Below are 16,038 nucleotides of genomic sequence, written 5' to 3'. Positions count from 1 at the left end.
CTCAAAGGCTAGCCATCACCTACCTGTATGTCAAACGGATCCCTCAACTGTTCTGCAGGGGACTCATTCCCAGTCCTTTTTTCTCATTATTGTTATTCCAAAGGTGGGCTTCCCTGGTGGCTCAGACAGTAAAGAACCTGCCTGTAAGGCAGGAGACCTGGGTTCAATCCCTAGGTCGGGAAGATTCCTTGAAGGAGGGCATGGCAACCCACTCCAGTATTCTTGCCTGGAGAATTCCATGGACACAGATGCCTAGCGGGCTACAGTCCATGGGATTGCAAAGATCAGACAGAACTGGGTGACTAACCCTTTGACTTTATCAAAGGTGCTGCTGCTGTGGGGTTCCCTTACAGTTTAAAACTTCAGTAAGAAGTAGAGCCAGCCCAGCACTTGCCTCGGTCTAGATGATTACTTCCTTACTAATATGGACCGAGGTCACAGTAGCTTCTACAGCACTCTGACTTCTCTCACTGAGAGGATCTTCCTGCCAAACTTCATCTCCTCAAATTTGACCTAAGCTGATCCAAGACGTGTTCCTACTCTCCCCTCTTCTTGTCCCACCGTCATCAGCCAAGCTGAAGACAGATAACTTCAGCCTTACAGAAGCCTCTCCATCACTCGGTGGGGGTGGTCATTTGACAGGCCAGAGAAGGAGCAGGTGCCACCTCTTGATTGGGCCTACAGGGCACCCAGGAAAAGAGAGTGCATACCGGTGAGGCCCTTAGATGGAGCAGAGTGTGCTTCTGTCCAGAACGGCTGGGAAGTAAAGAGTTAGGAAAGACTCTGGGGTTGGTAACCAGAGAAGGTTTCATGAAAGAGGCAGAAGCAGTGCTGGACCCAAAGGACAGCTGGGCTTTGGATGGGCAGAGAGGAAGGGAGGGCCTCTCAAGAGTAGGCAGCTCAAGAGCTGAGATGAGGCTGCAACAGTGGAGAGGCCGGGTGAGGGGTCAGAGAGGAGTCAGGCAGCATCGTCATCCTCATCATCACATTTATTGACGGCCCCTGGGAGGCGGGGCTGGGGACAGAACATACAAAGACAAGGACCTGCCCTCAAAAAGGTTCCATTCTAAGGAGACGGGACAGAAAAATACAGAATGGTCTTTCCGGGAGATGGCCCACTCTCACCCCTGCAGGTCAGAAGCCCCTGGCCTACCTTGCCCCAGGGTCTGGAGCCTGAGTGGGGCAGGTAGTAGTAGCCCCATGGCCATAGTGTCCCTGCCCCTGCGGCTGGGGCCTGACCTCCTGGCTCCTAGGTGGTGGACCCCAGCACTGGGGGAAAGGTAGGCTCAGGATATGATGGAAAACACTCCGGTCAGCCGTGGCATTGTGCGAGCCCAGTGGAGGGGCAGGGGCGATAGGGCCCCCTAGGCAGGGCCCCTTGAAGGAAGTGGGCAACTTCCCAGGCCCCCATGAGTCAAGTTCTTGCACTGGGGCTGGCCCATCCCCCGGAAGGCCCCAGCCGGGGAGAAAAAAAAGGCAGAGATTCCTCAGCGCCAGAGGCATCAGACTCTGCCCACCCCACCCCCAGCCCTCTCTGTGGGCTTCTTCCAGTTGACCCTCCTCCCCAGCTCAGCCTCCAGGGCCAAGGCCTGCCTAGGGCCAGGGGGAGGGGCCTGCCCCTCCCCCCACCCAGGCAGTGGGGGAGGAGGAGGAGCCACGCATCAAGTTTGTCTGGGCCCCCCATGGGGGGGCCATACCCTGGATCCTACCGGTGGGGGGGCTCTGGCTGCGAGGGCCGAGGGCTCAGCAGAGGGGCTGGGCCCAGGGGGCACCCGGGGGAGCCCTTCAGTGGGGGCACTGGGCGGGAGTCCAAGGGGGGCAGGCTCCGGGGCACTGCCGACGGCCCCCGGGCGGCCCCGGTGGGCAGGACTGCGGCAGCCGGGAAGGATTTGGGGGGATCCGCGGCAGCCGTGGGGGCTGGCTGGCCAGACCGCTCCCGGCGCCGCAGCAGCTCCTGCAGCTTCTCCGCCTGGGTCCGCCTCAGGTGGGCCAGGGCCCGGCCTCGTTGGAAGGCGGGCAGGAAAGCCTCCAGGCTCTGCTCCCCCAGCAGCAGCTGCTCCATCTGCTCCTGGGACAGGATGGAAGGGACAGTTTAGGAGGACCATGACCGAAGACTCGGGGCTGGTCCTCTCTCCCCTATCCTGAATCCCTCCCGATCACCCCACTGCCCCGGTTAGGGATGGGGCACTGAGTTCCAGCCTCGCCTGCCCCTCACTGAGTGACTGTGGACCAAGTCGTCTCCTCTCAAGCCTTGATTTCCTGATGATCACCAGACCTGCTGGAGCAGGGAAAAGGAGGGGGGAGTCCAGAGATGGGGACACACCTGAAGTGGACAAGTGTCCATCTCCTCAAGGCCAGGGCCCTTGGCCTCCACCCCTCCACACCCTGAGCACTATAATACCACCCCAGCCCCGGGACAACTGTGCCAGCTCCTCTGTAGCCCCAGCCTAAGCTGCCTGGAGATGGTCACAGGAAGCCAGGGGAAAGTCACAGGTGGGGACGGTGGGCCTTGTGTCCAGTGCGGACAGCAATTCAGCAGGCCCTTCTGAGGGCCAGGCACTCAGGGCAGGCTTCCTGGAAGAGGGGCTCTCACGCCTGCAATGTAAGAAGGGGAGGGGACGATGATAGGTTGGGTTCCCCCTCTGGGTCCCCAGGCCCAGCTGCCCCCTCCTCTCACCTCAGCCTCCTGCTCAGCTTCTTCCAGCTCAGCCTGCAGCCAGCCCAGCGCGCAGTGGGGGCTCCAGCGGTGCATGCTCTCCTCTGAGGGCCGCAGAGGGACGCAGTGAATAGCCCCTGCCCTCAGGGCCTGTCACCCTGAACAGACAGGCCGGAGCCCCAGGGCCCGCTGCTGACTCTCTCCCTGATCCTGTGTGTGACTCTACGCTTCCCCTCCCCTCTCTGGAGCCTCAGTTTCCTCACCTGGACAACGCCCCGTGGCTTCAGTTTGTGTGCCCCCCCCCCACCCGGTCCTAGTGCGAAAGAGGAAGCAGGGGCTCTGTCTCCTAGAGCACCCCAGGCCCTTGGGCAGTGGGTCCCCTCTTCTCCCAGGGCCCCATTCTGGCCTCCCCAACCCAGCTCTACTCACCACCTGCTCACTTTCCCAACTTGGGAATTTCCCAGGAGTAGCACCCCCGCAAACTTGCCCGAAGAAGAGATATGCCCAAGTTCCCAACCTTCAGAGCCTGGCATTTCCCAGGGCCTCCCACCCCGGGCAGTTCTCCGGGCCGTTCCTCACCCAGTCGCTGCAGCTTGTCTGCACAACTCTCTGCCACCTCCCGGAGCTCCTGGTACTTGATGGCCAGGGCAGCGCGGCCCATCTCCAGGCGGGGCCGCAACGCCAGGTTCTCCTTGGCTAGCGCGTAGTTGGAAGCCAGGCATGCCTCGCGCTCCAGCTGCAGGCCTTGGAACTGCCGGCGGGGAAGAGCCCAGAGGCCCATTCAGGGACTCTCCCTACGGCCACCGGCCGCCCCCCCACCCAGGCGGCAGTGCCCACGGGCCAAGCCGAAGGCGCCCCAACCTCAGGATGGTGAGCCAACAGGTGGAAGCACTGGGAGAGCCCAGACCCCACTTGGCCTCGGTTTCCTAGTCCACAAAGTGAGCTAAAAACGTCTCCCTTATAGGGTTGTTGGGAGACTGAAGTGAGGAAAACTACGAAGGTCTCTACAAATGTTAGTTAATTTTTAATTTTTCAATTAATATGTCTGCTCAGGTCCCCGAGGAGCCCCCCTCCCTCCTCTGTCCCATTTTCCATGCATGGGCAGCTTCCCTCTCATTCCAGGCCTTTGTCTGCTTCCTCTTCAGGTGTTTGTGCCGAACACACTCCCCATCCCCTGCTCTGACTCTCCAGAGTGAGGTGTTCACCCTGTCCCTGTCTGGCACCCCCTCACACACACACACACCCTCGCACCCCTTGTCTGCCCTCCAGTGGAATCCCCACACCCCAAGGAATACACACCCCCTTTTCCTCCCCGATCCCCTAGCACCTGCTCCCAGCTCTCCTTCTCTTGCAGAAAGCAGACCCCTTTATTTCCTGGCCCTAGAGAAGGCTTTTTCCTTCTGTTACTAGGCGGGCCAAGCCTCCCCTCCCTGCCCCTGGAGAACGCACTACCCTCCATCTGTCCCCTATAGGATGCACATGGCCCTCCCGCCTGCCTCCCTCCAATGTACACTTTCCCTTTCCGCCCCCCACAGACAACCAGCCCGGGCCTATCTCCTGTGAAATATACAACTTTCTCTCACGGTGGCCTATGGAACACACACCTCAGCTTTCAGTACCCCTCCCCAACGGAAAACACTCAACCCCCTCTTGCACCCCCAGCATACGGACACCCTCCCAACGGTCCCCCAGGTGTCAAACAGGCCCCTAGTTCTCCCTATGGAAGGCGCCTCCCCTTTCTGGCCCTACAGAACGTGGGTGTGCGAGCCAGGGCCCCCCACAACACAGCCGCCCCCCCCGGAACACACCTCCCTGGAGCATCCGCCGTAGGACACGCCTCGCGGCCATCCCGGGGGTGCACGGGCGCCTCCCCGGGTCTCCGGCGCGCCCCACCCGCCCCAGGCCAGCTTCGGGCGCCCCTTCCCCCGGGGGCGGCTCCGCCGGGCCCACTCGTACGTGCCAGGCTCCGGCGGCCCCGCGGCCCGGCCAGCGCGGCCCTTCGGTCGGTCGGCAGGTCCGACAGGCCGCGGCCCGTCCCCCGCGCCCCCCGCCCGCGCCTCCCGTGCTACCTTCCTGCTGAGCCGCACGATCCGGTCCAGCTTGGGCTCATCCTGAAGCAGGTCCCGGAGCTGTCCGGTGCTGAGGATCCCAAAGCGCCCCGGGCTGCCGGGCTCCGGCCCCGCCCGCGCCGCCCGGGCCCGGTACATGCCGCCCGCCCGCGCCCCCAGCTCGGCTGCTGGCTCGGCCCGCTCGGTCCGCTCCGCCCCGGCTCCGCTCCGCTCCGGCTCCGGCTCCGGGATCCGGCTCGGGCTTGGTCTCCGGCGGCGCGCGGCGCTCCGCCGCCAGAGGGCGCCCCGCCCGCTCTTAAAGGGGCCGCGGCGTGGAGGCTGGGGGTGGGGCGCGGAGAGGGCGGGCCGCACCCCTTCCCACCCCGGTGGCGCCGCGCCTCCCGCACCCGCGGATCGCCTGGCAGCCCATCATCCTTCCGCCGTCTGGATCTCTAGGACCGCCTCTCTCTGCTCCCCTTCTCTCGGCCTTAAGTCACCACGCCCCCAGACACGGACTTTCCCACCCCAGGCGTTTACAGGTTGCAAGGCTGTTTCACATTTACCCCTTGAATTCGCACAATTTCTGAATTTGGCCAGGCTCCAGGAGCTCCTGCCCTGCTGATAACTTGGATAAGTCATTCACCTCCCCCAGCCTCAGTTTTCCCTTCTACAAAATGGGGTGATGGTACACAACGTGAGGGTTAGAGGCAGTGAATATTGAGTCCCTTGTTGTTCTGGTCGCTAAGTCGTGTCGGACTCTTTGGCGAAGCCATGGATTGTAGCCCACCAGGCTCTTCTGTCCATGGGATTTCTTAGGCAAGAATACTGGAGTGGGTTGCCATTTCCTTCTCCAAGGGATCTTCCCAACCCAGGGATCAAACCCTTGCCTCCTGCTTTGGCAGGTGGATTCTTTACCACTGAGTCGCCAGGGAAGCCCGTTGAGTCTCTTACCTGTAGTTAAATGAATACTTGATATGAATTACTGTTATTTCAGAGATGAGGATCCAGATTCTCAGAGATGATGTCGCCTGCCCAAAATCATGTTCCAGGTAAAGGACAGACAATCTCGGTTCTTCCTGTATATGCAGGTGCTCAATCCAGCCAGAGGACAGAGGGCGTGCTGGAGATGTCTGAGAAAGAGACAGAACTGATGGAATGGGGCAGGACAAGCTTGTTGATGCACTGTGAAGGCAACGTTTGTTCACATTTTTCAAAACATTTATTTTTATTTATTTATTTGGCTGCATTGGGTCTTACTAGCCACATGTGGAATCTTTTTTTCTTGCAGCATGTGGGAGCTAGTTCCCCGACCAGGGATTGAGCCTGGACCGCCTGCATTGGGAGTGCAGAGTCTTGGCCACTGGACTACCAGGGGAGTCCCCTTCTTCCACATTTTTATGGTAACTGAAATTTGGTTTTCCTTTTCCAGACTCAGTTGGAACATCACTACCTCCCTAGACTGCGTTGTGTGCCCCACAGTCCCTGCTATCCCTCCATCAGGATCCTGGGTATTATCAAGACCCCTTCCACGCTTCCCAGTTTCCTGGTTATGAGCTCCTTGGTTCTGTTCTGCATCTTTTAGACCCACTATTTCCACTGTTCTTCCAGGGGCCCCCTAGGCGTTTCCTCCTGTCTGGCCCACCTTTGGTTCTCCTCCTCCAGGCTTTCTTCACTCTAAGAGGCCTTGGTGAGATCTGATGGGAGCTATTCCCCCAGCTTGTCCCTCTTCATCACCAACCCTTCTTTGTTCTACACCCTTCCCAATGGCCTTCCCTCTCACCTCTAGGAAGAGAAACCTCCCCTCACTCCAAAGCCAACAAAGTACCCTTGCTATGTATGCGTCTCATTTTCACCTGCCTTCTCTGAGAGGCTTCCCCTACTATGGTTAGTTTTATCTCTCTCTCTCTCTTTTTTAAAAAATATTTATTTAGTTGGCTGCATCAGGTCTTAGTTGCAATGGGCAGAATCTTTGTTGCCACATGCACAGTCTTTCATTGCAGTGCAGCGACTCTAGTTGTTGCATGAAGGCTCAGTAGTTGGGGCACGCTGAGTTGCTCCAAGGCATGTGGAATCTTAGCTCCTGGACCTGGGATCCAACCTGCGTCCCCTGCATTGCAAGACGGATTCTTTTTTTAATTAATATGTTTCAGTTCAGTTCAGTTCAGTCGCTCAGTCGTGTCCGACTCTTTGCGACCCCATGAACTACAGCACGCCGGGCTTCCCTGTCCATCACCAACTCATGGAGTTTACCCAAACTCATGTCCATCGAGTCGGTGATGCCATCCAACCATCTCATCCTCTGTCATCCCCTTCTCCTCCTGCCCCCAATCCTTCCCAGCATTAGGGTCTTTTCCAATGAGTCAACTCTTCGCATGAGGTGGCCCAAGTATTGGAGTTTCAGCTTCAACATCAGTCCTTCCAATGAACACCCAGGACTGATCTCCTTTAGGATGGACTGGTTGGATCTCCTTGCAGTCCAAGGGACTCTCAAGAGTCTTCTCCAACACCACAGTCCAAAAGCATCAATTCTTTGGCGCTCAGCTTTCTTCATAGTCCAACTCGCACATCCATACATGACCACTGGAAAAACCATAGCCTTGACTAGACGGACCTTTGTTGGCAAAGTAATGTCTCTGCTTTTTAATATGCTATCTAGGTAGGTCATAACTTTCCTTCCAAGGAGTAAGCGTCTTTTAATTTCATGGCTGCAGTCACCATCTGCAGTGATTTTGGAGCCCCCAAAAATAAAGTCAGCCACTGTTTCCACTGTTTCCCCATCTATTTGCCATGAAGTGATGGGACCAGATACCATGATCTTAGTTTTCTGAATGTTGAGCTTTAAGCCAACTTTTTCACTCTCCTCTCTTACTTTCATCAAGAGGCTTTTTAGTTCCTCTTCACTTTCTGCCATAAGGGTGGTGTCATCTGCATATCTGAGGTTATTGATATTTCTCCCGGCAATCTTGATTCCAGCTTGTGTTTCTTCCAGCCCAGCGTTTCTCATGATGTACTCTGCATATAAGTTAAATAAGCAGGGTGACAATATACAGCCTTGACGTACTCCTTTTCCTATTTGGAACCAGTCTGTTGTTCCATGTCCAGTTCTAACTGTTGCTTCCTGACCTGCGTACAGGTTTCTGAAGAGGCAGGTCAGGTGGTCTGGTATTCCCATCTTTTTCAGAATTTCTGACAGCTTATTGTGATCCACACAGTCAAAAGCTTTGGCATAGTCAATAAAGCAGAAATAGATGTTTTTCTGGAACTCTCTTGCTTTTTTGATGATCCAGCGGATGTTGGCAATTTGATCTCTGGTACCTCTGCCTTTTCTAAAACCAGCTTGAACATCTGGAAGTTCACAGTTCACGTATTGCTGAAGCCTGGCTTGGAGAATTTTGAGCATTACTTTACCAGTGTGTGAGATGAGTGCCATTGTGTGGTAGTTTGAGCATTCTCTGGCATTGCCTTTCTTTGGGATTGGGATGAAAACTGACCTCTTCCAGTCCTGTGGCCACTGCTGAGTTTTCCAGATTTGCTGGCATATTGAGTGCAGCACTTTCACAGCATCATCTTTCAGGATTTGAAATAGCTCAACTGGAATTCCATCACCTCCACTAGCTTTGTTCGTAGTGATGCTTTCTAAGGCCCACTTGACTTCACATTCCAGGATGTCTGGCTCTAGGTGAGTGATCACACCATCGTGATTATCTGGGTCGTGAAGATCTTTTTTGTACAGTTCTTCTGTGTATTCTTGCCACCTCTTCTTAATATCTTCTGCTTCTGTTAGGTTCATACCATTTCTGTCCTTTATTGAGCCCATCTTTGCATGAAATGTTCCCTTGGTATCTCTAATTTTCTTGAAGAGATCTCTAGTCTTTCCCATTCTGTTGTTTTCCTCTGTTGCTTTGCATTGATCGCTGAGGAACGCTTTCTTATCTCTCCTTGCTATTCTTTGGAACTCTACATTCAAATGAGAATATGTCTCCTTTTCTCCTTTATATATGTTTACAAAATATTTATTTATTAGGCTCCTCTGGTTTTAGATGTGGCACGCAAGATGTGCAATCTTTCAGTTGTGGTATGTGAACTCTTAGTTATGGCATGTGGGGATCTAGTAGTTCCCTGACCAGGGATCGAACCCCGGGCCCCCTGCATTGGAAGCGTGAAGTCTAAGCCACTGGATCACCAGGGAAGTTCATATGTCTCTTTCTTTCTCTGTCTCTTTCATGTTTAATTTCTGCCTTTAGACTGATACCTCCCTTTCACCCCTGGGTATTTTGAAAGTACCCAGTTATGAACTGAGTGTGTGTGCTCAGTCGTGTCTGACTCTGTGCAACCCCATGGACTGTAGTCCGCCAGGCTCCTCTGTCCATGGGATTTCCCAGGCAGGAATACTGGAGTGGGTTGCCATTTCCTTCTCCGTATGAACTGAGTACCCTCCCCCCAATTGATATTTTGAAATTCTAATATCCAATGTGATGATATTTGGAGGTGGGGTTTTGGGAGGTACTTAAGTTTAGATGAGGTCATGAGAGTGGGTTCCCATGATGGGATTAGTGTCCTTCTAAGAAGAGGAAAAGAGACCAAAGTCTTTTCTCTCTCCACTGTATGAGGCTACAGTTAGAAGGCCACCGTCCACGAATCAGGAAAAGAACCCTTACCAGAAGCCAAATATGCTGGCACCTTGATCTTGGGCTTCCCAGCCTTCAGAATTATGAGAAATAGGTATCTTTTGTTTAAGCCACCCGGTGTGTGGTATTTTGTTTTGGCAGTCAAGCCAACTAACACACTGTCTACACCCTGCACTCTGTGTATTCGTTTCCTCATCAGCATGTGTATGTGCTCAGTTGTGTCCAACCCTTTGCAACCCCATGAATTGTATCCTGCCAAGCTCCTCTGTCCATGGAATTCTCCAGGCAAGAATACTGGAGTGGGTTGCTATTTCCTACTCCAGGGGATCTTTCCCATCTAGGGACCAAAGCCATGCCTCCTGCATTGGCAGGTGGATTCTTTACCACTGAGCCACCTGGGAAGCCCCCATTTCCTCATACTCCCCTTTATTCCTTGACTCAGTCTGACTTCACCCCACCACCACTTCAAGGGCACTGCTCTAGCCAAGGTCACGGACCGCTTCGGACTTCCAGAGCCCTTCTTCTTCACGTTCAACACCATCGACCACCATCTCTTTCTTGACCACATAGCAGTCAGAGTCCAGACATTTCACAAGTGTCAAGTTGGCAAAAATTAAAAAGTCCGGTAATATCAAGTGTTGGCGAGGTTGGGAAGTGGCAGGAATGCTTAGATACTGCTAGTGGGAGAGAGAATCAGTTCACTGGAGAGCAATTTGACAAACTTGTAAAGAAATTCATCGATGCAGTGGACAGAGTAATAGACCCCAAAGTTGGCCACATCCTCATCCCTGAGACCTGTGGCTATGTCACCTTCCATGGTGAAAAGAACTTTGCAGCTGTGATTAAATCAACGATCTTGTGATGGAGAGAGTATGCTGAATCACCCAGGTGGGCCCAGTGTAATCCCAGGGGTTCTTATAAGGTGGAGGCAGGAGGGTCAGAATCAGAGAAGATGCAACAATAAAACTGGAGTGTCGGAGTCAGTGAGAAACTTGAAGACAGTATGTTGCTGGCTTTGAAGACAGAGGAAGAAGCCACAAGCAGGCAGCCTCTAGAAACTGGAAAAGGCAAGGAAGTGGGTTCTCCCTGAGAGATGCTAGAGGGGGTGCACCCCTGCCAATATCTTGATTTCAGTCCAGGGAAACCCATTACAGACTCCTGACATCTGGAACTGTAAGAGAATATGTCTGTAGTTGGGACTTCCCTGGTGGTCCAGTGGCTGGGACTCTGTGCTCCCAATGCAGGGAGCCCAGGTTTGATCCCTGGTCAGGGAACTAGATCCCACATGCCTCAACTAAGGTTCACATGCCGCAACTTACTTCCTGCATGCCGAAACGAAGATTCAAGATCACGCATTCTGCAGCTAAGACCCAGGGCAGCCAAATAAATAATGAATAAATAAATAATGTGTGTTGTTTTAAGGCACAAATTCAGCAATTTGTTATAGTACCAATAAGCAGCTAATACAGACTTCTCGGAATGTTCACTGCCTTGGACTGGAAGAGAAGAACAGGAATGTTTGCAGTGACTCTACTTGTAATAACAAGAAACCAGAAACAGCCCAAATGTCCAGGGCAATGGAACATTTCATACTACACCCAGAAATGGGCAGATTGCAGCTACACATGTCAATTTGGTTGAATCTCACAAACAATACCTCGAATAAAGGCAGCAGTCTCAGAAGAGTACATTCAGTATAATAATGTTTATGTAAAGTTTAGAAACATGCAGAGCCATACTTCATATTGCTTGGAGATATGTACAAAGTATGGAAACAATAAATACCAAATTCAGCAGTGTGGTGGTCTGGCAGAAGAGGGATGGAATCGAGGAGGCAACAGAGGGGACTTCAATGGCATTAAGAGATAGTTCAGGGATTTACCCGGCAGTCCAGTGGTTAAGACTTCATGCTGCCAATGCAGGGGCCATGGGTTCAATCCCTGGTGGGGAACTAAGATCCCACATGCTGTGCAGTGTGGCCAAGGATTTTATTTTAATTAGAATTAAAGAGATAGTTCAGTTTCTTAGGCTGAATGTGGGTACCCACAGGTGCATACTTTGGGGTAAGCCTGAAAATTTTTATATAAAATTGGTGGTTCAGAGGTAATGAATTCACCTGCCAATGCAGGAGATGCAGGAGACACAGGTTTGATCCCTGGGTCAGGAAGATCCCCTGGAGAGGGAATGGCAACCCACTCCAGTATTCTTGCCTGGAAAATCGCGTGGACAGTGGAGCCTGGTGGGTTACAGTCCATGGGGTCGCAAAGAGTCGGATATGCCTGAGTGACTGAGCACACAGGCTCAGCCAATAATTTTAAGGGTATATTTTTAGACCTTAGCTTTGAAGTCAGACAGACCTGGGTCAGCTTCTGAGCTCTGACGCTTCCTTTGTGACCAAGAGCAAATTCCTCAATTCCCAGAGTCTCAATGATACCATCTGTGCAATGTGTGGTTGAAGCATTCAATGACTTGATATGTGTCTAACACAATGCCTGCCACTTCATCGTGTTCCAGAAACAGCAGCTGCAATGGGTTCCTCTTTCTAGAAACAATCCCTTGGATTTGACTTATGGAATGCCTGCTCTCCGCCAGGGACCCCAGGGGCTGCCCGAAGAAAGGGGACGCTTCATTCTCAGGCTTCTGCTCCGTGGTTCAGTCTTTAAATTCATTATTCTCCAAGGATTCAATCATCACCCCCTTAAAAAAATAAAAGCAACTTTATTGAGATACATGCCATACAAGTCAACAATTTAAATTGTACAGTGCAGTGGGTTTTGGTATATTCACAGAATTGTGAATCCATTGGCACAATTTTAGAACATTTTCATCACCCCCAAAAGAAACTGTACCTGGAATTTCCTGGTGGTCCAGAGGTTATGACTCCGTGCTTCCACTGCAGGGAGCATGGGTTCGATCTCTGGGCAGGGAACTCAGATCCCACAAGGCGAAACAAAAAAAACAAACCAAAAACTCTGTACACATTAACAGTGACTCCCCAGTTACTCCAAATCCCCACTCCCACCACCAGCCCCAGGCAACTAACCTACTTGCCTGTTCTGGACATTTCACACTAATGGAATTCTTTAATATGTGGTCTTTTGTGACCAGCTTCTTTAAAAACATAATGTTTTTAAGATTCATTCTTGCGAAAAAGTGAAAGTCGCTCAGTCGTGTCTGACTCTGCGATCCCATGGACTATACAGTCCCTGGAATTCTCCAGGCCAGAATACTGGAGTGGGTAGCCTTTCCCTCCTCCAGGGGATCTTCCTGACCCAGGAATCAAACTGGAGTCTCCTGCATTGCAGTCAGATTCTTTACCAGCTGAGCTTAATTCCTTTTGATTTTTTGGTGGTACATACATGACATGAAATTTACCATTTGACTCATTTTAAAGAAGGTTCCGGTTCCTTCACCAACACTTTTTATTGTCTATCTTTTTTTTAAATTATAGCTCTCCTAGTGGGTATGAAGTGTTGTCTCATGATTTTGATTTGCGTTTCTCTGATGACTCATGATGTTCACCATCCTTTCTTACGCGATGTCGTTTCCCGTATCTGCTTTACAGAGATGTCTACTCTGATCCTTTGCCCATATTTGTCTCTTTATCGTTGAGTTTGTAAGAGTTCTTTGTATATTCTGGACACTAGTCCTTTATCAGGGATATGGTTTATAATTTTCTCCCATTCTGTAGGTTGTCTTTTCACTTTCTTGGTGGGGCCCTTTGATGCACACAAGTTTTTATGAAAAGTTTGATAAAGTACTATTTATCTATTTTTTTCTTCTGTTGTTTGTGCTTTGGCATCATATCTAAGAAACCATTTTATAACTCAAGATCGTAAAGGTTTACCTTTATGTTTTCTTCTAAGGTTTTATAGTTTTTAGCTCTTCTATTTAGGTCATTGGTCCATTTTGAACTAATCTTTGTATATGGTGTGAGTTAGGGGTCCGACTTCATACTTTTGCATGTGGACATCCAGTTATTGTAGAACACACACATGCACATCCTCTTTTAAAATCCAGACCTCAGATACACAGAAATAGATTAATAGTAATTCTTATTTTTAAATACACTCTCTCCTTTTGCTACCACACCGCCGCCATCATGGGTCGCATGCACGCTCCCGGGAAGGGCCTGTCCCAGTCGGCTCTGCCCTACCGCCGCAGCGTCCCAACCTGGCTGAAGCTGACTTCTGACGACGTGAAGGAGCAGATCTACAAACTGGCCAAGAAGGGCCTGACTCCCTCACAGATCGGTGTGATCCTGAGAGACTCACATGGTGTTGCTCAAGTACGTTTTGTGACAGGCAACAAAATCTTGAGAATTCTTAAGTCCAAAGGACTTGCTCCTGATCTCCCCGAGGATCTCTATCATTTAATTAAGAAAGCTGTTGCTGTTCGGAAGCATCTTGAGAGGAGCAGAAAGGATAAAGATGCTAAATTCCGTCTGATTCTAATTGAGAGCCGTATTCACCGGTTGGCTCGATACTACAAGACCAAACGAGTCCTCCCCCCTAATTGGAAATACGAGTCATCCACAGCCTCTGCCCTGGTTGCATAAATTTGTCTATTGTACTAAAGCAATAAAATCATTGTTTAACAGAAAAAAAAAAATAAAAAATAAATACACTCTCTTCTTTGGTTCTACGTAGCCTGCGTTTATTTCATTTATTTGTGGATTTATTAATTTATAATGAGCACCCGTGAATCTACCACCCAACCCCAGAACTGGAACCTCACCAAAACCTTACATATAGGTGTTCCTACCTTGCTTGCTCACACCCCTGAATTTAGGGATTATCACCCCTCCATTACCTTTTTTCCCCATGTGGCATGTGGAATCTTGGTTCCCCAACCAGGGATCGAACCCAGTCTCCACACTGCAAGCTGGATTCTTAACCACTGAACCACCAGGGAAGTCCCCTCTTCGACCAGTTCTCCTGACATTTACAAGTGTATTATTTTGTTAATAAAGATTCTGGTCTGGGGCTGAATCTAGAGTTGACTGAGACCCAAGATATTTGGTCAAATGACAGTTATTCTCTTCTGCTGGGTAAATCCTCCACCCACCTCCCCAAGATGGTTGTGTGGTCCTGGCCCAGCTCAGGTGGACTGACCACTCCTGGGCTGAGCCCCCCGCCCCCTTCTGGCCCTCCAGTGCCTCCCTCTCGTTCTAGCAAATCTGACCAGTCTTGCCTCTGATGGAAACTTATGGCTCCCTATCCTCTCCCAGATGGAGACTACATTACTTTGTCTAATGCCTGTGTTCCTCTATGCTTTTCTTCCTTTTTCCTTTCGCCCATCTCATACTCAGCCTCTAGACCCTTTTCCAGTCATGCCAGACTCTTGACCATTCCCCAGTCTCACGCTGCATCTCTGCACCTCTCCTGCTTTTGCCCAAATTGTCCCGCCACCCAGAATGCTCTTCCTCTCAATGCCTTAACCTAAAGCTATTGAAGAACTGACCCATCCTTTTGGCTCAGCACATACCTCCTCCTGCACAGGCAGAATCCATCCTTGCTTCCCAGCCCACTCTGTCCCAGCCCTGATCCCAGCCTGACCTGTACCAGAGTCATTTAAAGACTCACCCATCCCCCCTCTTGTTAGACAAGAGGTCCCCTAAGAGCAAGGACAAAATTTGTGTCATTTTTTTCCAGTCCTAACCCCCAGCAAAGGATCTGCTACATGGCGGATACAGGACCAGGGAATGCGTGCATGCATGCTAAGTACTTCAGTCATGTCCAACTCTTTGTGACCCTATGGACTGAAGCCCACCAGGCTCCTCTGTCCAAGAGATTTTCCAGGCAAGAATGCTGCAGTGGGTTGCCATGCCCTCCTGCAGGAGATCGTCCTGACCCAGGGATCGAACTCATGTCTCTTATGTCTCCTGCATTGGCAGGCGAGCTCTTTACCACTTGGGAAGCCCAGGGCCAGGACACGTGGGTTCAAATTTCACCTGTGTGAACCTCAGACAAATTACTCAACCTCTCTGTGCCTCGGTTTCCTCATCTATAAAATAAGGAAAAATACCCACACCATTTGGTTGTTGAAAAGATTCAATGAATTAACCCACATAAAGGGCTTAGGAAGTGCAGGCAGGACCCTGGTAAGCAGCCAGCTCTTGGCAAATGCTAGCCAGACATGGTAGAAGTCTGTGGTTGAAGTGATTTCCCAGGTGGCTCAGTGGTAAAGAATCCACCTGCCAAGCACGAGACACGGGTTCTATTCCTGGGTCAAGAAGATCCTCTGGAGAAGGAAATGGCAACCCACTCCAGTATTCTTGCCTGGAAATGCCATGGACACAGGAGCCTGGTAGGCTACAGTCTATGGGGTTGCAAAAGAGTTGGGCATGACTTAGTGACTGAACAGCAACCTCACTCTAAAGAATCTTCATATAAAGGGGGAGGTACTTTCTACTGATCTTCAAGAGGTGTCCTTAAATGAAGAGACCCTCAAGCCTCTCCAGTTTCCATTAAGGGAGGGGGAGGCACCCACCAGAGGCCATCTGACTCACCTCCCTTCATTCTCAGCATCAAAATAACCGTGAATGTCTTCCTCCTTCAGGAAGCCTTCCAGGAGTGGACTGCCTCAAGGAACTTCTTCCCTCTGTCTTTCTCTAATGTGAAGGCCATCCCCACCCCACTCCCACGCTGCTTCCCATCTTCACTTTTCTCTCCTCTTATTCTGCAGTGGATGTAACCACCTCCAG

At 51.4% G+C, this 16,038-nt stretch overlaps 1 protein-coding gene and 1 pseudogene across 3 annotated transcripts; one reads left to right on the top strand and one right to left on the bottom strand.

The window, feature by feature from the left end:
• Positions 1-971: 971 nt before the first annotated feature.
• On the bottom strand, positions 972-4,945 carry VPS37D (VPS37D subunit of ESCRT-I). Of its 2 annotated transcripts, none has more exons than XM_081557897.1 (4): positions 4,465-4,945; positions 3,236-3,407; positions 2,678-2,760; positions 972-2,068 (listed from the first exon to the last, which is right to left on the bottom strand). In XM_081557897.1, exons 1-4 carry the CDS (start codon positions 4,861-4,863, stop codon positions 1,706-1,708), a joined length of 1,017 nt encoding a protein of 338 aa, XP_081414023.1. In that variant the 5' UTR covers positions 4,864-4,945; the 3' UTR covers positions 972-1,705. The 2 variants fall into 2 exon arrangements, with proteins under 2 accessions (XP_081414023.1, XP_081414024.1); XM_081557898.1 differs by having other exon boundaries at positions 4,726-4,945.
• Positions 4,946-13,391: 8,446 nt separating this feature from the next.
• LOC145532558 (small ribosomal subunit protein uS15 pseudogene) lies at positions 13,392-13,954 on the top strand (annotated as a pseudogene). Its single transcript, XR_014073338.1, has one exon. The product of XR_014073338.1 is annotated as a small ribosomal subunit protein uS15 pseudogene (transcript).
• The last annotated feature ends 2,084 nt before the right edge of the window (positions 13,955-16,038 follow it).

Source organism: Giraffa tippelskirchi, chromosome 13, assembly GCF_054371585.1.
Source record: "Giraffa tippelskirchi isolate mGirTip1 chromosome 13, T2T-mGirTip1v1.2.pri, whole genome shotgun sequence".
NCBI lineage: Eukaryota > Metazoa > Chordata > Mammalia > Artiodactyla > Giraffidae > Giraffa > Giraffa tippelskirchi.
This window is presented reverse-complemented; position numbering and strand designations above follow the sequence as displayed.

Excerpts from the sequence above, each read along its gene's own strand:
- VPS37D (XM_081557897.1), bottom strand. The coding sequence starts at position 4,863 with ATGTACCGGGCCCGGGCGGCGCGGGCGGGGCCGGAGCCCGGCAGCCCG. Across the intron at positions 3,408-4,464 it reads ACGGCGGATGCTCCAGGGAG|TTCCAAGGCCTGCAGCTGGA; the intron begins GTGTGTTCCGGG and ends CCCCGCCGGCAG. Across the intron at positions 2,069-2,677 it reads AAGCTGAGCAGGAGGCTGAG|GAGCAGATGGAGCAGCTGCT; the intron begins GTGAGAGGAGGG and ends ATCCTGTCCCAG.